Here is a 20277-nt window from a genome sequence, read left to right as displayed (position 1 = left end):
GTCCCCTCGGCAACCCTGAAGGGTGCATCAGGACTTCAGGCACAGCGCCCTCTCTGCGTCTCTGACACGGGATCAGATCGGAATGCCCTGCTCTCCCCAAACCTCCTCCCATGTCTCAACTGGAGGATGCTTGAGGCCCATGAGGTCCTTATCAGAAGCACCAAATGCAAAACCAAGTGGGTAGGAGACTGTAGCCACTCTTCAGGTCTCCCCCTCTCCCTTCTGCTGCATCAGCATTGAAGGCCCATAAGCCCACCGTTAGCAAAGTTGTTCTTCAAACTCTGGGAGCCTGGGGCCCACTCTGTACAGGCAGCCTGGCCCAGAATGATTATTACTGACAGAGGAGAATTTATGGTGCCGAGTCTGAGCTGACAGCATGTTTCTTTGCAAGAGTCATCTCTCATCCACTTCCTATTTCTCTGAGCAAGGGAGGGAGCAGAAAGTCCAGAGGCTGTTTTTAAGGTAGAAAAAATGGCTCAAAGAGGCCAGGTGGCTCGGCATGGGGAGGGGGATAAGCAGGCTAGAATCCAGAATAATTTCTGGCTGACGACAAAGAGATCTGGCCTTTAGGGTTTAAGGGTGTGGTAGCATGATCCTCAGGGACTGGGACGAGGCCCTTGGACCCAGTGGAAGTGTGAGGACCTCAGGGACCCAGGTCCCATGGTGTCTAGTTCCCCTCCTAGTCACACACTGTGTCATTCTTGGTGATGACACTTTGGGAAGACCTGGCTCCGGGAAGATGACCCCAAAAGTGTAGGTCAACAAAGGCCAGAGGCAGGGGCTACGAGGGGTGATGCTCTCTGTCCTGTCACCTGCTTCATTCCTTGTCCTGCTGCCAACTTGCTCTTCCACTCCTCATCCCACATATCACCTCCCCAGCTGTGTTTCTCTCTCCTCCTGTTGGATGGCTCCAGGAATGGGGAGGAGGGGAATCCAAGGGCAGGTGGGACATGGGAGGACCAGGACCTGACTTCATCAAGATCTGACATTCAAGGGCTTCCCTGGTGGCGCAGTGGTTGAGAGTCCGCCTGCTGATGCAGGGGACACGGGTTGGTGCCCCGGTCTGGGAGGATCCCACATGCCGCGGAGCGGCTGGGCCTGTGAGCCATGGCCGCTGAGCCTGCGTGTCCGGAGCCTGTGCTCCGCAACGGGAGAGGCCCGCGTACGGCAAAGAAAAGAAAAAAAAAAAAAGATCTGACATTCAAGACATGGAGGCATAGGGAAGTGGTAGGAACCTAAAGGTTCTTTATTGATTTGTTTTTTAAGCAGTTTCGCAGAAGGCAGCTCAGGCATGCAAGTCAGGTGCAGAGACGCAAAGGCTCCTTGACATTCTCTTTGGGGCTGAGCTCATCAGCCAGGACCAGTAGGTCGGTCACCAGGGCATCCAGCAGCCCATAGACCTGGAAGAATGGGATGAACATCACAGGCAAAGGTTCACTCCCTGGAAAGCACCTGCACGAGGGAGCATCCCCCATGCTGCGAGATGGATGGACACATCTATACAAGAGGGACAGCTGGAGAGGGGGACAACTCAAGTTGTGTAGATAAAACTAAATTTTCTGTAGGACTTTTGTTTTTGCAAATAGGTTTTTTTTTTTTTGGATGCGTTGGGTCTTCATTGCTGCACATGGGCTTTCCCTAGTTGCAGCGAGCAGGGGCTACTCTTTGTTGCAGTGCATGGGCTTCTCATTGCGGTGGCTTCTCTTGTTGCAGAGCATGGGCTCTAGGTGCACAGGCTTCAGTAGGTGCAGCACATGGCCTCAGCAGTTGCAGCACGCGGGCCCTAGAGCATGTGGGCTTCAGTAGTTGCGGCACGTGGGCTCAGTACTTGTGGCTCGCGGGCTCTAGAGTGCATGCTCCGTAGTGTGGCACACGGGCTTAGTTGCGGCATGTGGGATCTTACCAGACCAGGGATCGAACCCGTGTCCCTGCATTAGCAGGCGGATTCTTAACCACTGTGCCACCAGGGAAGTCCCAGTTTTATTTTTTGAACCAGTCTGGGGCAGTAATCCTGCACTGCCCCTTGGACATATGGGGACATTAGAGCCTAGGGTGGTTAAAGGGGCAATTCCAGGGAGGCCCAGGGAGCAGTGCCCATTTAGTCCCTTGAGGTGACCCAGTTCTACCCTGGCCTCCTGGAGACCAGCTTTCCTTCCAGTAAGATCACAGATCCACGTACTGAAATGTCTCCAAGACTGTACCCTGTGGTGGAGCTGGACCACACAAGCCTCAGCAAGTTGGTTCTTAATTTCAAAAAGCCAAGCAAGAGACTACCCCACGGGTCCTCAGAGCCCTATGATTACTTTCTAGACCCCATGGAAATCCACACATCTCAGTGATGTCACCAACAGCAAATGGAGCTTCTGATTAAATGTGACCTGAGCGTTAGCGCAATGCACAATACAATCTCGGCTACCCAGCTGTCCACACCAGAGGAAGACAAAGCATTGCCATTAGACTCCTTGATATATCAAACATGGCTTTGTGGAGCTCCCCTCCCAAACCAACAACAATGACAAAGAACAGAACACAACACATAGGTGAATCCCTAAGGACCTACTGCTTAAGAACACATTTTATAAAGTCTCTCCAGCGTTTCAAAACCCTTACACTTGCTGGAAATTCACTCTACATGGTGGTCACCCAAGGAACACATCTCCCAGATGCACCTAACAGAGAAGAAGTGGGAGCAGCAGAAAGGAAAAGGCTTCTGCTCTGTCCCCCCTAGAATCTATTTCCAAATGGCAGCCGGAGTGATCTTCTAAAGCATGAGTCGGACCACATCACTCCTCAGTTCAAAACACTGTGTCCTCACAGTGGCCTACAGAGCCCCACATGACCCGCTCCCTCTTGGTGGACCCTCTGCCCTTCTGTCCTCCTGGCTCACTCCCTCTTCTGCTCACAGCACTCTTCCTAGATGCCAACATGGCCACACTTCCCTTCCCTTCAAGTCTTTGTTTGATGTCACCTTCCAATGAGGCCCACCTACCCCCACCCGGGGCTTCCCCATCCCCCAGCCCTGGTCTCTCTCTTTTTCCCATAGTGCTCATCACCTAACATACCAGAGGTGTTACTTATTCATGAGGTCTGTCTTGAACACTAGGATGCCCTTCACAAGGGCAGCTCTGCTTCCATCACAATGCAGTAGGCCCTTACTGTTTGTGGGATAAACAGAATGAATGAGGGAGCCAGGGAGTGGAGGAAGGTATGCAGGGCAGGTGTGAGTGAGGGGAGGGCTGAGTGCCAGGCTCTTGCCCTCACCTCAGTATGCAGCCTCTGGGTGTATTTCTCCATGACCAGGGGATCTATGGGTTCCTGAGCCGGGATGATGATGTCAGGGGCAGGGTCTTCCAAGGGAAGCCTGTCCCGACTTGTAGATTTCATCGGTTTCTTGTCATCCTTTGCTTTGTGCTTCTTGCTGTTTAAATGGTCCTGCTTGGAGAGACAGAGACATGCCCGGCCTTCAGTAGCTCCTGGGGGAGGTCCAGGACTTTCTCAAGAGCAGCTTAGTGGGGAGCAGGGGCATCACGCTGGCATGACTGCCCACCTTCCGCAGCCCCTCGTATCCCTTCCCCAGCCCGCGCCCCCAGGCCCAGACGACGTGCTACCTGCCTCTTTCCCAGGTGGCAGCTTGGCTCCCTTTTTATCATCTTTGTCTTTGATTCCCAGCTGCTTCTTTTCTTGAGATGGCCCTTTCCGGTCCTCCTTCCCCACTCTCCCGGAAGTCACCTTCACTTCTGTGACAGGAGGTGACTTTCGATCTGAGGAAGGTGAACGGAAGTCAAATGGCCTGTGGCCTAGCTGCCCCCACAGGCAGGAACTGGGAGAGCAACGGGCCCTGGGCCAGCAGTGCTCTAGCTGTTTGAGAGAATCCCCACAGACTGGGAGCAAGGCCCTGGTTCCGGTGCATGACCTTGTGGAACAGGACTGTAGGCCAGGGGTGAGAGGCCCAGGCGCCGGTCCCAGCTCCACCCTTTCCCCACGTACGGGATGGCAAGTCATCTTGCCTTTCTGGGACTCCACCTGTAAAACGTGGGGACTGAACTAAGGTGATCGTTAGGGTTGTTTCTAGGTCCCAAATTCTGGCAGCTGATAAAAAGGTAGCAGGAGGCCTACCCCATGGGCCAACCTAACGGAGGTTCCACCGGAAGCGTACAAATGGCTGAGGCGCCACCGCCGCCCGGGCAGAGGGATGGGAAAGACTACGCGGAGGTGTGGCTGCACAGTGTCTGACCTGGCGCTTCTGGCACGTGCAAGTAGATGGTCTCCTTCTCAGGCAGGCCCAGCAGAGCCCTCAGCCACAGGGAATGGCTCACCAGGCTGTCAATCACATCTCGCCACAGCTGCAAACTAGAGAGCAAGATATATTGGAGAAAAGCCATCGTCCCTCATTTGCCCTTGAACCCGTAGAGGCTTGGTCCTTCCCTTCCAAGGCACTGGTGCCAGGAACTGCCACCGAAGCACCATGCCTCTGTCCAGCCAGCACCCTCACTGGCACCCATGCCAGTGCTGGGATGGCGATCTGGCTTCCCTCGGGTGGCAGCCAAGAAAAAGTGGCCCAAGGATAAGGTTAGATCAGTCTTGAACGAACTCCATCTTGAAACCATGGCTAGAACTGGATCCAGTCCCACTGGAGGGGCTAGACTCGCAAAAGACTTCCAGGACAAGGCTCCTGGGGATGTGTTCTGAGGGCCTTGCAAAAGGCCCCCCAGGCCTATCCAAGCAAGTTGCAAACAGGCGATGGGAAGGCTGGCGATCAAGTGAGGCTTTTCATGGAATAGATCCGCTTCTCACTGCCCTCTGCTATCGCCTCTGCTCTCAAGGAGCATTCCTCTGCTCATTAAGAAGGAACAAGGGAAGAAGGGGGGGAAAGGTCTAGGTGCTTACTCTGCTGTGACTCATCCCCAGAGGGCAGCTGGCATAGGGAGAGCAGCTGTAGGGGCTGCTGCAGCAGCTGCCGGACCGTGGAGTGTGTGCAGCATCTTTCAGCAACCCGATCTCAAAGAGAGCTCAGCCCCCTTGAGTCCTGGGACTGCTTGCCCAGAACCCCTGGCCACACGCCGCAAAGGGGAAGGGATGGGAGCAGCTCTCCTGGTGGCGGTACCTACCACATCTGGTACAGGAGGTCGGACTGCAACGGCCGCGGTTCCTGGCACAGCTCCAGGGCCGCTTTGTTGAGCCTGATTAGGGCGTCTTCTCTCTGGTTCTCCTCAGGGAGTGCCACCACTACCTGGCCGGTCAGAGGTACCATGGGCAACCGTTCTGCCCAGGACACCAGGGGCTCCTGTGTCCTCTACTAACAGGTGCGGTGTGGTAAGGGCAGGTGGCCAGGAGGGGATGCAGCCATGGAGAGTCTGTCTGGGTGCCTTCTATGGGAGCCTGGGCCCTCCCTCAGAAATCTGTACCCATGAACCCCTTTCCAAGGTTTGCCAGGGTCAGAGAAGGAGTCCCTCCTGCACCACAGTGGCCTAGGCACCCGAGATAAAGAGAGATGACCAAGAGATTGCTTTCTCTGGGCCCTTAGAAGGTTGGTTAAGGCCCTTAGAAAGCTGCCCCTGAGCTGAGGCAGCTCAGGCCAGAAGCACCGGCACCTGGCTATGCCTGGGCCCTTCTCCACCAACCCCCCAGGGCTGGGGAGGCACCTTTCTGAAGTCCTCCAGGCAGAGGTTCCACTCTGGTGGGGGAAGGCCGTCCAGCTCCTGGGAGCTCCGGACACTCTGCAGGTCTGGGCTCCCCTCCACCTCCATGATGCTCTTCTGCTGAGAACCCAGACCAGTCTTCTGGGACCCAACAGGATGTCGGGAGTCCCTGAGGGCCTCACTCTCCTGCCGGGGTGGTTGGAGGTCCAACGCTGGGCTCTTAAGGTGCACAGAAGACCCGACCTTCATCGAGGCCGCCTCCCCATAGGCTGACGGGGCCGCAGCAGCCTGGACCCTGGGGCTGAGGTGCTCTTCCTCGCCCGGCCCGGCCTCCTCAGCCTTGGGGGGCAGGACGGTGTACTGGCACCACAGTCTGTGCAGGTTTTGCACCACTTGGTGCTGGTAATGCAGCTGCAGCAGAGGCAAGAGAAGACACGTGATGGAGAGGCTGCAACATGGGGGACCCAGAGCCCAAGCCAGCCTGCTCCAGCTTCCCGTTCCCTCGAGAGCGCCGATGGAGGAGGCTGGCAGGAACTGCTGGGCCCAGAGGGGCTCCCCACTTCCCTTTCAACCTAAGCATCTCCAACTTAAAGCTTTTTATACATTTGGGCTTCCAAGGAAGATTGAGTTTGAATTAAGACGTTTTTGAAGCTCTGTTATCACCAAGCATCCACTTACACTAGCTAAGTTATCTTGGGCAAATTACTTAAGCTCCCTGGACCTCAGCTTCTCCCATATAAAATGAGGATACAAATAGTACCCATTGGGCTTCCCTGGTGGCGCAGTGGTTGAGAATCTGCCTGCTAATGCAGGGGACACAGGTTCGAGCCCTGGTCTGGGAGGATCCCACATACCGCAGAGCAACTGGGCCTGTGAGCCACAACTACTGAGCCTGCGCGTCTGGAGCCTGTGCTCCACAACAGGAGAGGCCGCGATAGTGAGAGGCCCGCGCACCACGATGAAGAGTGGCCCCCGCTCGCCACAACTAGAGAAAGCCCTCGCACAGAAACAAAGACCCAACACAGCCAAAAATAAATTAAAAAAAAAAAAGTAACAAATGTTCAAGTAAATTGGTGTCTTTAAAAAAAAGAAAAAAATAGTACCCATCTCACAGGACTGCTGTGGAGAAACTGAGTTACTCATGGGAGATGCTAAGAATAGGTCCTGGCACATCAAAGGGTTTGCTATTACTTTCTCCCAGGGCACGCACGAGGGGCAGGGGCCAGTGCTGGGCCTGTACCCGAGGATTCCTGTGGTGGAACAAGTCCTCCTCGGTGAGATAGGCATCCACAGGTGACTGTGCACGTTCCGGGGTCAGGATTCCCCTCAGCAGCTCCTGTAGCATGCTCTCCACGACGGTGACTGCTTCGTGGGAAGCCAGCTTGTTCTGAGGAAGGGAAGGTGGTATAAGCGGCAGCTCAGGCTTTCAAAATGCACGTGACATCCTTGGGGCCGCACGGTTTGGGCCCTGTTGAGAACGTGGCTTGGCCACATGGTCAGTGTCACAGAAATAGTAGAGGGGCATCTCGTGAGAAAGGCTGGTCCTATAGTCAGCAAGTAAAGCAGACATTACATTTGTCAAAATCACCTTTGTTCACCAAGGGCTGAGCCCCAGCCGAAGTAGCTGGCTTGTGTCGGGGGGCCACGATGAATAAAAAAGCACAGCTTTCTCCAGAATCCCACAAAGCACAGCACCAGATGGCCAGGCCATGAGATGGACTGGGGCCGGCAGACTCCCAGTTCCCGTTGTGTTTGTACTCCTGGGTGCCGGCCCCACCAGTTAAATTGTTCTCTCTGGTTTTGCCTGGTTTTGAAGTCATGCCAGTTAAATGCAATTCCACTGGATAGTACCAGACGACAGTGAACAGATACAGTACCAGCGCAGAGGGCCATGCGTTGCGTTTGTACTCAGATAAGTACTTGCATGCAGCCTGCATCTTAAGGCCCAGTCTCATTTCTTTCTAACGCAGTAGGGCGGAGCATGGTGAATCTCAAAGCTGCCCTTTCTCTTGCCTGCCCACCCATCTTTTATATCACAAAGCCCCGAGGAGTGTGTTTTGAGCAAGAGTGTGTTTTTGAAAAATTCACCTCTTGGGCTGTGGGAGAAACAAGATCCCTGCAGGCAGTGCCAGGAAGAACACTAGGTAGGTTAACCTACCTAGTGTCCACAGGGGCCAAGATCCCGGGTCCCTTACCTCCAATAACTTCCTCTCATCCCTAAAGATGTCCTGGGTCAGGGAGACTGCATGGAGATTGACCTGCAGGAGAGCACCTCCTAACAGGGTGGGGTGGGTTCCAAACTCCCAACACTCCCTGAAGATCCCAGCATTCAAAGACTTAAAGAAGAAGGGAAACTTTCTAGTTTCTCCAGGCAGAATCACACCTGAGAGGGACAGAGAAAGAGGTTTTCACCGAGTAGGAGCACTGAGCCCCAAGCCTGCATGTATAAAGTTAACTAAGCCCTGGTTAGGGTGACCAACTGTCCCAGCTTGCGTAGGACTGAGGGCTTTCTTGGGATGTGGGACTTTCATTGCGAAAACCGGGAATGTCCCAGGCAAGAGGGACAGGTGGTCGTCCCAGCCTCAGGCCTGTGCATATGGGTAACTGAACATCTAGAATGCTTCCGCTCCCCCCCCCCCGCCGTGTTCTGCCTCCCACAGGTGGCTCACTCCCCTGTGTTCTCAAGCGTTCCACCGTTCCCCCAGCTGACAGGAACAGTCAGGCGACAACACACTTCACAGGATGGGAGGGACAGGCGGGAAGAGGGGCTCACACTTGCAAGAGCTGGGCATCAGCTAGACTTTGGCTGCAGGAGGGGTGAGCGGGGCGGCTTCTCCCTGGTACCTTCCCGATTGTTGAAGTAAAACCGCTGCATCCTATTCCTCTTCAGGTCTTGGAAAGAGTCCAGCTGGGACCTCCTCCGCCAGTCATACCAAATGGCCACTGTGCCATTATTGACCACCGTCAGTTCTGAAGATGCTTTCTCGCCTTCTAGAGTTTCAAAGGTCAAGCGGACAGCAATTCCAACGTGCCTCTGGGGAGAGAAGAGGCATGAGAGATGCCTCTGTGGGAGGTCCTGGCCTAGGGTGACCAACTCAGCCTGGTTTGCCGGGACTCTTCCGGGTTTGGCACTGGAAGTCTCCTGGGCCTGGCCGCTCTCAAACAGCTAGGTATCATACCCCAAGAGTGGCTGTCCCTGCCATCAGCAGTAAGGAGAGGAGATGAAACAGATGTTTACAAACACTTCTGTTCCTTAGCGTCTGAAGACTATTTTAGAACCTTCTTAAAGCCATACCTGTGTGAGGTTTGCTTATTTACATGTTCGGGACTAGGTACAAACTGGGCGGCTTGTGACACTCTCTTTCCAGCCTTGTGACACTCTCTTTCCAGCCTTGTGACTTTATTCTGGCTCAAGTTAGCGTTGCTGTTACCATTTTCAGACACATACTGAAAGCATGACCCGATAAAAACTCAAACAGGAGACCGTGCAGGCTCCTTGTGACTGCCGCAGTCACCCTGGGACTGCCCCATGAGGGAGGCCCTTCCAGCAGGTGGGTGAGGGTGAAGGCCGTTTTACCTTGTCCTCTGGGTTGCTGCCTCGGATCCAGCAAGCTGGCTGCCCACAGAACAGCAGAGAAGGGCCAAGAATAGGCATAGGGACCACATCAGGGTAATTGGCCAATAAGTCTCTGTAAGAAAAAGCAATGACTTATTCTCCCTGAGTCTGCCACAGTCTTGCCGCGTGGAGCCCACGGAAATGGTTGCCAGAAAAGCTGGAGATGTGCCCGGCTCTGCCCTCCAGTGGAGCATCATCGGCTCCATCCTGCTCCGTTCCTGTAGTGGGAGGTTCTTGGACATAAAGAGACTCTTCACGCAGAGCCGCTCAGCACTGGGAGAGTCTGGAGGGGCCCCATTTATGAGCAAAGGAATGTCTAGGAAATCTCCACTAGGAGTTGGTTGCTGGAAGAGAACAGATGGCAATAGTAAAGCGAGCACAGGTGTTCCTTCGAATGGGCTAGAGGAGGGGGTGACAGCCACTAGCGAGAGGCTGGAATGGGGGCCCCCTGACTTCAGGGAGGGAAGCTTGCCCTACAATACTTGAAGGTGCTGGGGAAGCCACACTCTCCAACCGCTCTCCCTAGGGCCCAGCCCCGACTCACAAGTGCACTGTGTCTTCAGAGGAGCTTTCCTGGCTCCTTTCAAACACTGAATAGTCTTCCACGGTAACAGTGGAGAAAGGCCGCCCTTTGCCCACCACCTCCAGGCCATCAATATCCTCAGAGAGACAGAGGAAGGAAAGGTTAGCTGACTGAAGACAGGCACCACCCTGAGGGGCTTCAGACTAGGCACAGACTACCAACCTGCTGGCTAAAATCCAGCTCCGCCATGATGCTCTGTAGTTCCTTGCGTCGGTAGATCAGAAACAGACTCCGATCCCAGGTGTAGCGGTACCAAGCATCCTTCTGGGCTGGCAATCCTAGAGCAGGGTCCAAGGACCCTCAGCACAGGCTGCTGCCACGCCCCCTTCCCCAACCACTTTCAAGGGCTCTGAGAGCGCTCATCCCAGCACCGTTTCTGAAAGAGCTGAAAACACAGCTTCTCTGTGAGCTGGGCTCCCCTCCTTCTGGTCCCACACCTACTGCCTCAGCAGCCCTGCACAGGACTCCTGCAAAATTAGCTTCCAAACCGTCAAATCTTTGGATTATAATAAAAGTAACAACAGCAGCTACCTTTTATTGAGTGTTTAACAATGGGCCAGAACCTCTTAATACACAGCACGTCTCATTTAACCCTCTCACAACCCCATGAGTATTTTACAGATAGGGAAACTGAGGACCAGAGAGGTTAAATAACTCGCTGGTGTTCACAAACTCAACACAGCTGGGATCTGAACCCAGACAGTCTGGCAGCCTTTAAAGCAGTGCTGCCCATTAGAAATACGATGCAAACCACAAATGCAAGCCATGTATATGTAATTTAAAATTTTCCAGATGCCACGTTTAAAACGATTAAAAAAAACACAGATGGAATTAATTTTAATAATACAGTTTAACCCAATATATTAAAAATCTTATTTAAACACGTAATCAATACAAAAATTATTAATAAAATCTATTTTTTCGGGGCTTCCCTGGTGGCGCAGTGGTTGAGAGTCCGCCTCCGATGCAGGGGACGCGGGTTCGTGCCCCGGTCCGGGAAGATCCCACATGCCGCGGAGCGGCTGGGCCTGTGAGCCATGGCCGCTGAGCCTGCGCGTCTGGAGCCTGTGCTCCACAACGGGAGAGGCCACAACAGTGAGAGGCCCGCGTACCGCAAAAAAAAAAAAAAAAAAAATCTATTTTTTCGAACTGATTTTCGAAACCCAGTGCAACGCTTACACTTACAGCACATCTCAGTTCAGACCGGCCACATTCCGCTCAGCTGCCACGGTGGCTCAGCTGCAGTAAGGACAGCACCGCCCTAGAGCCCAGGCTTCTGCCTGCTCCTCCCACCACTGCTACCGCGGTCTTACTGAAGAGAGGACTGAACCTCCGCACCAGAGCCCTGATCTTTCCCCCCTAGCCAGTCACATTTACAGCCCGCTCCTCACCCATCTCCACCTGGATGGAGCGGGGCTTCCTGACGTGAGTGATTGGTTCCACGAGGCCACGCTGAGTTTTTGTCTTCGTCATTACCAGGCCCATCATTTCATCTCCCAGGTATTCCGGTTGACTCCAGAACCCACTGGTCAATTCACAGCCCTGGTGATGGAGGACAGATGAGTCAGACCACCTGAGCACCTTGGAGAGAGGCTGGTGGGGAGCCTGGGAAGACAAGAGCTCCACAGACTACAGATGCTCCCTCTGGGGGATTCGCACTGCCCTGCCTGAGAGCAGGAGAGAAGCATCCACTTTCTTATTTTCAGGCTGCCCTGTTGTACGTTTACCTGGCTCCAGCCAGGGCGGGTTGTTCCAGGTACTGACATACCAGAACACAACATGGCACCCTGGGGCGACTGAAAGGCGGAGCCTCAGCTTTTAGGAGACAACACTAAGACGAAGACTATTCTCATAACTTAGTGCCAGTGGTATCTTTCTCCTCAAACTGACTAACAGTGACCACCACGGGCCGAATTGCTTACCTGGCCAGTCCCTGAACGATCAGTAATAGGACCAATAATAGAATTTAGTAAAGACCTTGAGGGCCTAACAGTGCTTTGCACTGGATAGATTTTTTTTGTCCCCAGCTGTCCAGACCCCTCCCACAGGGTACCTGGGAACGCTGTCCTTACCTTCCCATCAGGCCGTGTTGGCAGTGTTCGGTCAAGGAGCTCCCGTTCTTCCTGGATCTTCCTGTAGGTCTCCCCCATGTGCATCAGCAGCTCGCCGACTGGCTTCTTCAGCCGTTCTAGCAAGAGAGCCAAGAATGCAGTCCCGCCACCAAATCAGAACAAACAGGGGCCCGAACTCTCTGCACTGATCGGCTCCAGTCACTGGGCTGATTTCACGACCCACTAAGAGCAAGAAGCGCTTGGGAGTACTCAGCACAAACGTGACCAGCTGAATCCGGGTTCTGGAGGTGAAGGGAGAGAAAAAACACAGCGGCGGAGCCTTGACGCCATGTGAGGCCAGGCAGGAGCCCTGTCCGCTCTGCTCACCACTGAGGGTTTCCTGCTGCTTCTTCCGAAGGGCTATGTGGCGCTGCCAGTTTTTCAGAAAGTTGTGCTGAAGAGGTGGGGCCCAGGGAGGATGTGCCTTCTCTTCTTTTGGGGCTTCCTGCTTCGGCTCTTCTTTAGCTGAGATGAGGGTCATCAGACAGGGTGGGGTGTGGATCAGCTCAGCCAGCTGAAAAGAGCAACATGAGTGTGGAGGGCAGGGGAAGGCGCGGAAGCGGGGCGGAGCAGACTTCTCCAGGCCTACATCCCTGCTGTCCTCCCGCTCTGCTGAGTCCCTCCTTTCCAGGGCCCCAAGGTAGCAAGTGACAGAAAGCAAATCGCAGAACAAGGGGGGCTTGGAAGCTGCTGTCAGTCCCCTCTCGCCTAGAATGGGAACGCTTGTTCTAAGATTGTGGTCAACGTCCTTTAATGTGTCTGTCCTCCTCACAGCTGGTGTTGACACCCTCACCTGCTGCACGACTGAGTCATTTTTATTGGACCCCAGGCCTTTTAGCACCTGACCAATCAGAGATTCTTTGCCTGGAACCAGAGAATTAAAGAAACTGAAAGACAGACAGACTCTCCATGTGGCCCTGGGAGCTGTGGGGAGCCACCTTCCTGCACCATGTGGACTGAGGAGGAGAGCAGGCCAGTCTTTCGAGAAGGGGAGATAAAGCCGGGGCACAGAGGAGCAGAGGGCAATGGGGGAGCGTGGGCCCAGTGTGACGGGAGCCAGACACACTCTCGCCTTGGGGTTCCTCAAGGCACTTCTGTCTCCTTATAGTGAATTCCTGACTTCAGCTGAAGCTAGCCTATGTTGGCTTCATTATTTGGGGGGAAGGGTCACTTATCACCTCAGATTCTGAGGCCCAGAGCCTGGACTCTCTCTGTAACTCCAGTCCTGCTGGACTCTGCCAGGTGGTAAGACCGCAACGACATCAGTGACTTCTCTCCCCCAGGCAGCTCTGTACAAACAAACCTGGGTGTTCCCTCGAGCAACTGCAATTCTCTTAAAGTCCTGGAGACTCCCCAAGATGTGGTGGGGCAGGATCTGGTCACTGCCATAGAGGATGTCACCTGGCCCTGGGGGTAAAAAGAAGAGGGGGGAAGGTAAGCTATAGCCAGCTGGTATAAACGATTCAAGAGGCTACTCTCTGATGAGGACCCGGCATTCTCTCCAGGATGACCCATGAATTCAGATGCCAGGGCCGAGGCTGGGCATACCAGAGTAGTCCAGGGGCTTCGTGGCTGCATCTGGAGTAGCAGGATGTGCTACTAAGTGGCAGACCTTCTTCCTATGATCCTTGGGTTTGAGTTTACGGATGATAAGTTTCTGGGTAATTGCAGGTTTATCTTCTGTTTCAATAAGGCGAGGAATATGTTGCTAAAAAGAAATAAAACGAGGAGATTCCGCATGAGATCAGGAGGAGGAAAAACACCACCCTTCTCCTCTGTCCTAATTCTTGGTGGAATTCCTGAAGGCGGACAAATCTGTTTCTCTAGATCTCTAGATCTGTCCATATGTTCTGTCGAGGACATGCCTGTGTAACAGCTATGAGGCTTAGTAACATCCTGGAAAAAAAAATAACATCTCATGCCTCCAGATAGTTCAGGTGAGAAGTGGCTGCCTCTCCCAGGGAAAGCAGGGGGCTATCCACATCTGTAACTTTGCTTCTTAAACTCACTGTCCCTTATGTGAAATGGGGATGGTAGCACTTGCCTCTATGGGAAGCGAATGACTTCATTCTCTCTTCCCTGTGGTTCTATATGAATCTTAGAAATGTTAAACAAACAACATGGTAAATTCCTTTAGATGCAAAAGTGAACAGATTTATGTTTGATGGATTTTTCCACGGAATTAGACACTCCCTCTGAGTAGGGAGGCAGTGGACAGACAATGGACATGGTTGAAGTTCTAGACAGCCCAGGTGGCAAGGAGAGGTTCCTGCAGGAAGGGATCCCTGGACTTCATCCTTACCTTCCTCAAGTCTTCCTTCTTAATGGCTAAGGCAAGAATGTCATCTCCTTGTAGGACATTGCTAACAGGTTCAGGTTCTTCCTGAATGGGGGGTGTGGGCTGTTCAGGTACTTTTGCCCGCTTCTTTTCTGAAGAGGAGCAAAGTTCAAGTGCTTAAAAATAGTTAGATATTAGCCTTCATGGTGGGGGTGCAAAGCTAGCCACCTGGATGGACAGCAGAGGCTGCCAAGGTGGCCTGGGGAGCACTTTGCTGGGGTGACAGGAGTTCTCTCTTGTAGGTCCCCCCCGCCACCACAGTGACCGAGGCTTCTGTAGTTGGAACTGAGATCAGAAGACGTTCCATTCCAGGCTGTGCTACTTATAAGCTGGACAACCTTGGGTACATCACTTAACCTTTTTAACCTTTTGTAAAAAGAGGACGCTGGACTAAAGCAGTGGTTCCCAAATATTCGTCAGGTGTCTGTCTCAGAATCTCCTGGGGTTTTACAAATACAGCTTCCTGGCTCCCGAGCTTTTAACACTCCCTAGGTGGCTCTGATGCACAGTGCTCTGGGACAACTGGATGAGATGCCTTCTTACCCTCCCATCCATTCTTCTGGGTGAAGGCATTGAGCTTCCTAAGACACTGATGAAAATTCAGATGCTCTGGGGAAAGCAGAACGTTTACCACTGACCATTTACTTCACATTCTTTTTTTTTTTTTTTTGCGGTACGCGGGCCCCTCACTGTTCTGGCCTCTCCCGTTGTGGAGCACAGGCTCCGGACGCGCAGGCTCAGCGGCCATGGCTCACGGGCCCAGCCGCTCCGCGGCATGTGGGATCCTCCTGGACCGGGGCACGAACCTGTGTCCCCCGCATCGGCAGGCGGACTCTCAACCACTGCGCCACCAGGGAAGCCCCTACTTCACATTCTTCATTTAACAAATACTGTTTAAGCATCTTCTACACGTCAGGCACCGTGCTAGGTTTTGAGGATATAAGGCAAAGTCTTAGGCTTCAAAGAGCACATGCCCATGGGAGACAACACTGTCAAACAGACTGAAGTAGGGTGACTATGGGAGCATCCAGGGGACCCCAGTCCGGTGGGTGGGGTGGTCAGGGAGGGCTTCCTAAGGAGGTAATTAGACTGAGAGCTGAAGGATGAAAAGAGACAACGGAAAGAGAATGGAGAACAGGAATTCCAAAGGGCATAGCATGAAGAGGCCTAGAGGCAAGAGAGAATGGAGCACCTGGCTGGAACTCAAAGCATGTGTTTTTAAACAGCTGGAGTGCAGCGAGGTGGGAGGCAGGAAGCAGCGTCTGGAGAGAAAAGGAGGAGCCATATCACTAAGAGCTTAGTGAGCCACGTGAAGGACTTCAGTTTTTAGCCTGTGGACCATGACATGGCAAAGAACGGATTAGGGGGTGCGAGACTGAGCGCAAGATTATCGAGGAGTCTGCTGCGGTGGTGAACTGGTTGGCGGAAGTAGCTCATGGGCCTGGAGGAAAGTGGAGCCATCTGAGACTGTATCTTCCATGCGCCACGCCAGAGCACGGTACGGAGAACGCACGGGGCGGAAGCAAGTTTCTTCCCAACGAGGACACATTCCCTGCCTTCCTTCCACAGAGGTGGGTTAACAGTTTCAAATGCATCTCGTTCCTCTGGCTGGTATCCTCCTGTCTGCTGCCCTCTGGTTCAGAAAGCTTTGATGTAAGGCCCTACACAAAATAATCAAGAGAAAACCTAAGCACTGCCTTTAATGACTTTAAGACACAACTTGGTTTTGTCCACTGTTTCTCACAGTATTCTAATTTTTAAGAAGCAATATCATTAAAACATCAATGCAGGTGTTTTGGTTACCAAAATCAAACTATTTTTTAGAAACTGCCCACATACTCAGTGGCAAAAAAAAAAAACCCAAGCCAGAATCATTCTAAACATAACTCTAGGGACTTCCCTGGTGGCTCAGTGGTTAAGAATCTGCCTGCCAATGCAGGGGACACAGGTTCGAGCCCTGGTCCGGGAAGGTCCTACATGCAGCAAAGCAACTAAGCCCGTGCACCACAACTACTGAGCCTGAGCTCTAGAGCCCGCGAGCCACAGCTACAGCCCGTGTGCCACAACTACTGAGCCCATGTGCCACAACTACTGAAGCCTGCGCACCTAGATCCCGTGCTCCACAACAAGAGAAGCCACCACAATGAGAAGCCGGCGCACCACAATGAAGAGTAGTCCCCGCTCGCCGCAACTAGAAAAAGCCCGCGCGCAGCAACAAAGACCCAACGCAGCCATAGACAAATAAATAAATAAAATTTAAAACTCAAATAAAATAAACATAACTCTAAATTTCGCTATCGGCCAGAGTCCACCTCCTCAGCAATGGGGTCAGAGTAAACTCAGGAGCACCTACTAGTCAAGCCACATGGCCCTGTGCACACAAACCCACATGGGGCTAAATGGCTTGACGGTGAGTCCTGGTCCCATCCTCGCCACGTGTGCAGATGCTGACTTAGGTTTTGATCTCTACTTCCCCTCTCCCTTCTACACAGTCACCAAAGTTGGTGGTAGCCCAAGAAAGAATTGGTACTAGCTGAAGGTTCCCTTTTATAGATATTTTGGTATTATTTATATTCTCCAGGAGATTTGCTTCCTCTGTCCGTCACCCTTGCTGGTTCTACATCTTCTCAAGGGATTACACATCTCCAGATATATGCTTTTTACTGATGGGTGTAATTACACATAATTACCATGTGTAAATTTATAAACCTTCAACATTGCTGAAGACTTCTGAAATAGTCAGTGAAACTCCGGTCTGAGGTTTCTCTAAGATGGTTGTATCTTCAATGTAGTGCAATCCATGCTCTGCTACTGTACAGTCAGGGAGTGGTGCGTTCCAGTTAATATTCATAGAAAGGATATATACACTTTAAACTTCAATTCATCCTAGAGGATGTGAATATTTACTAAGTACTTTCTATGTACTATAAATTACAGAGAAAATGGGATAAAACATTAAGATAAGGCTCCTTCTCTTGAGGAACTGAAAGATGCAGCAGACACTAACACACACCAATCATAACCTAAGAGCCTAAATTAGTGGCACAGACAATAGCTTTGGTTACACATCAAAGAAGGAACAGATGGATGTATATCATAAAGTTAGGGCTCTAAGGAAAGGTTCAGAAGAGCAGCCACCGGGGTCAGAGGCAGCTTCACCAGTCAAGTTAGACCTTGAAGGACCAGAAGGCCTCGCATAGGCAGAATAGCAAACAGAGGTGCTCCAGGTAAGATCACAATCAGAGCAAAGGTGGAGGCGGGGCTGAGCATGGCATACGTGAGGCATGGTGACACAGAAGGCCTGTAGAGGAGGTGGGGGTGATAGTGGGGATGAGAGGAAAACCAGGGCATCAGGGCTTTGTAAACTAAGTCTGAAGCATCTGATCTTCCTCCGTTGGCAAGAAGGAGGTTTGGTTCGGAAGAGTGAATTGATGAAAGCAGCATTTCAGAGTGACTCATCCTATGAGGGTAAGCCAAGTGGACAGGAGGGGCAGAGACAAGTTGGGGAGGCCAGGCAGGCAGGATGATCCTGTGGGGGTCATTTCAGGGCCTGTGGGAGGTTTCCACAGGTCAAAGTATGTCTCACTACTGAACCTGTACAGGGCCAGCTCTTTCCAGTTCTTTGGTCTGGAAACCCAAGGGCACTTCGCCCTTGTCCTGACAGCTGTGAGGGGGTCAGAGACCAGCCCCCCTGCATGAGGCAGTCAGATGACACCTCTGCTGGAGCTAGCCCAGGCAGCTGGAAGCAAGGTGCTCAGGTAGGGTGGGAGGGACAGGGTTGGCAGAAGGGGAGGGGGGAGCTACGGAGGGAGAAGAAACCTTATTTTTTCTGCTTCTTGTTTCATCTAAATGTTATTCTTCATTAGTGTTAATTAAGGTCTTCAGGAAATTCTGACCTCACAGTTGCACCAGGGGAACCAAGGGAGGGGCTGTCCCTACCTGGGCTGAGCTTTAACTGATGGTGGAGAGGGATCTGGTACTGCTGGGAGTCTTCCCAGTTTCTTAGCAACTACAGCAGGGAGAAACCTAGGAGTCAAAGGGCTCAGGTCCCTAAACAGGTTTAAAGTCACAATATTTGCTTGCCTTTTTGCTATAATTCAGAGTTTTTGGAGAAACACAGCGAAAGATTACAGTTGTTGATTAACTTTATTATATTGGGGGGGGAGGAAGTATTGCCTACTACATTAGAAGCTTCCCCCAAGATATTTAGGAGGAAAAAGGTACCTTGCGTGCTTCTTTCTTTCTTCACCTTAATGCATGTCCTTAAATGAAGGGCTATTTATTTTTAAATTATTGTTTCTGATTTTATTTTTTTTAATTTTTAAAAAATTTTTACTGAAGTATAGTTGATTTACAATGTTGTGTTAGTTTCAGGTGTACAACACAGTGATTCAGTTATACACACATATATATATAATTTATTCTTTTTCAGATTCTTTTTCTTTATAGTTTATTACAAAATACTGAGTATAGTTCCCCATACTATACAGTAGATTCAAGGGCTCTTTAACAAACTAAATTTCTTCTTATTAAAAATAAATATGCAATGAAACAAATCTTTCCTTGATTTGTTTACAGCAGAAAGTTCAAATCTGATAAGATCCCCAGAAACTAGGTAAGCAGGAGGCAGTACCTAGGAAAGCCCTTGACTGCCCTCGGGAAAGAAGACCAGCTATTTTTCTCTCTTTCTTTCTTAACTGTTAAAAATTATATCATGAAAGAGCATCTCAATGTAGCCTACATTGGACTTTTATACTATGAAGAAGCATTAAATAAAGGCATTTTTCCAGGCCTCCCAGGGAACCCTACTGTCTCCAGGCCTGCCCCCTCCTCACACTGAGCTCGCACCACAATCTTAGGCTGGGTCTCCCCAAGGCCTGCAATGGCATGCCGACTTTCTGACCTAGCATGTAAAGCCAGGTTGTGGTCTGGTCCCTGATCACCTCTGCAGTCCCCTCTGGCTCCTTTCCCCCTTCTCCACACTCACCACCTCTGCCTGGCCATCAATGTCACAGTTCCATGCCTCAGCTGACGCTGCTACTTAGACTTGGAGAAGCAAATAGCTTTTTTTTTTTGACTAGCTATAAATGTCATCCTCTTCAGAAAACTATCCCCCCTAACTCCACCATCCAAGGCTTGGGTCAGGTGCTCTGATCCCCCTTAATAGCTATGGGATCCTATATCACAGCCTTTATACTTGATAGGTTTCTCCTCCTCCGTTTCCTGAGGTCTGGGGTCCCACAGTTACCACCGATAGCGTTGTTGCCCAGCACAGTGCCCACACACAGGTATAGGGCACGCCTTGTCCCGTACCCCATTCCCGCGTGATCTTTATCTCCATCCTGGTGTCACCCCCATCCTCCAGGCCCCGTGTCGTGAATCCCAAGAACCCCTGCCCCTGTCTGGTTTTCCTGAGCTCCCAAGGCAGCCAGCGCCAACCTTTCACGCTCTCTGGGGCCTCCAAGAATCTGTTTGTAGGTATTCTAAGGCGGGACTCCTTCTTTAGAGACTTCATGGTGCCGCCCGGGCTGTGAGCGTGGCCCTGCGCCGCCGGGACCCGGAAAAACCGGGCTGTGCCGCAGCTCCCGCGACCCTGCGCGCGCCCGCCCAACAGAGGCCTCCCGGGCGTCCATAGCAACCAGCGCCCCGAGCGGGGACGCGCACCCACCGAACAACTTGGGCGGAGACTGCTTGGAAACCACCTTTCTCATCTTGCCGCGCCCACACGCCAGCCGCCGGCCGCTCTTCTGGCACTGACCCTGAAAACGCCCCAGACCCGGATCGTGACGTCACAGGATGCGCCGCCGGGCGCCGACAAGTCAGTAGCCAGACGGGCGGGGCGGAGCCAGGCGGGGAAGGGGCGGGGGAGGGGCGGGGGAGAGGCGACTCGGGGGGCGGGGGAGAGAAACGGAGGAAGCAAGTAGGGGCTCCGCGACCCTCTCGGCCGTTTCCCGCTGCCCCCGACGCCCACCACGGCCTGCAGCCCGGCT

At 52.4% G+C, this 20277-nt stretch overlaps 1 protein-coding gene across 2 annotated transcripts; it reads right to left on the bottom strand.

The window, feature by feature from the left end:
- Positions 1-1071: 1071 nt before the first annotated feature.
- MYCBPAP (MYCBP associated protein) lies at positions 1072-20099 on the bottom strand. 2 transcript variants are annotated; one of them, XM_082678905.1, is made up of 19 exons: positions 19956-20099; positions 14252-14379; positions 13498-13657; positions 13253-13356; positions 12277-12463; positions 11911-12026; positions 11230-11380; positions 10001-10116; positions 9800-9915; positions 9217-9328; positions 8484-8673; positions 7835-8022; positions 6880-7026; positions 5643-6050; positions 5109-5230; positions 4235-4350; positions 3613-3761; positions 3262-3432; positions 1072-1400 (listed from the first exon to the last, which is right to left on the bottom strand). In XM_082678905.1, exons 1-19 carry the CDS (start codon positions 19996-19998, stop codon positions 1299-1301), a joined length of 2826 nt encoding a protein of 941 aa, XP_082535031.1. In that variant the 5' UTR covers positions 19999-20099; the 3' UTR covers positions 1072-1298. The 2 variants fall into 2 exon arrangements, with proteins under 2 accessions (XP_082535031.1, XP_082535030.1); XM_082678904.1 differs by lacking the exon at positions 1072-1400 and having other exon boundaries at positions 2739-3432.
- Positions 20100-20277: the final 178 nt, after the last annotated feature.

This window comes from Grampus griseus (genome assembly GCF_964374135.1).
Source record: "Grampus griseus genome assembly, chromosome: 20".
NCBI classification, from domain to species: domain Eukaryota; kingdom Metazoa; phylum Chordata; class Mammalia; order Artiodactyla; family Delphinidae; genus Grampus; species Grampus griseus.
This window is presented reverse-complemented; position numbering and strand designations above follow the sequence as displayed.

Bases quoted from the DNA above. Each gene is read 5' to 3' on its own strand.
- MYCBPAP (XM_082678904.1), bottom strand. From the start codon at position 19,998: ATGAGAAAGGTGGTTTCCAAGCAGTCTCCGCCCAAGTTGTTCG. The intron at 8,674-9,216 runs GTAAAACGGCCT...TTCTCTCCCCAG, and splicing joins GCAGCAACCCAGAGGACAAG to AGGCACGTTGGAATTGCTGT. The intron at 4,351-5,108 runs GTAGGTACCGCC...CTTGCTCTCTAG, and splicing joins GACCTCCTGTACCAGATGTG to TTTGCAGCTGTGGCGAGATG.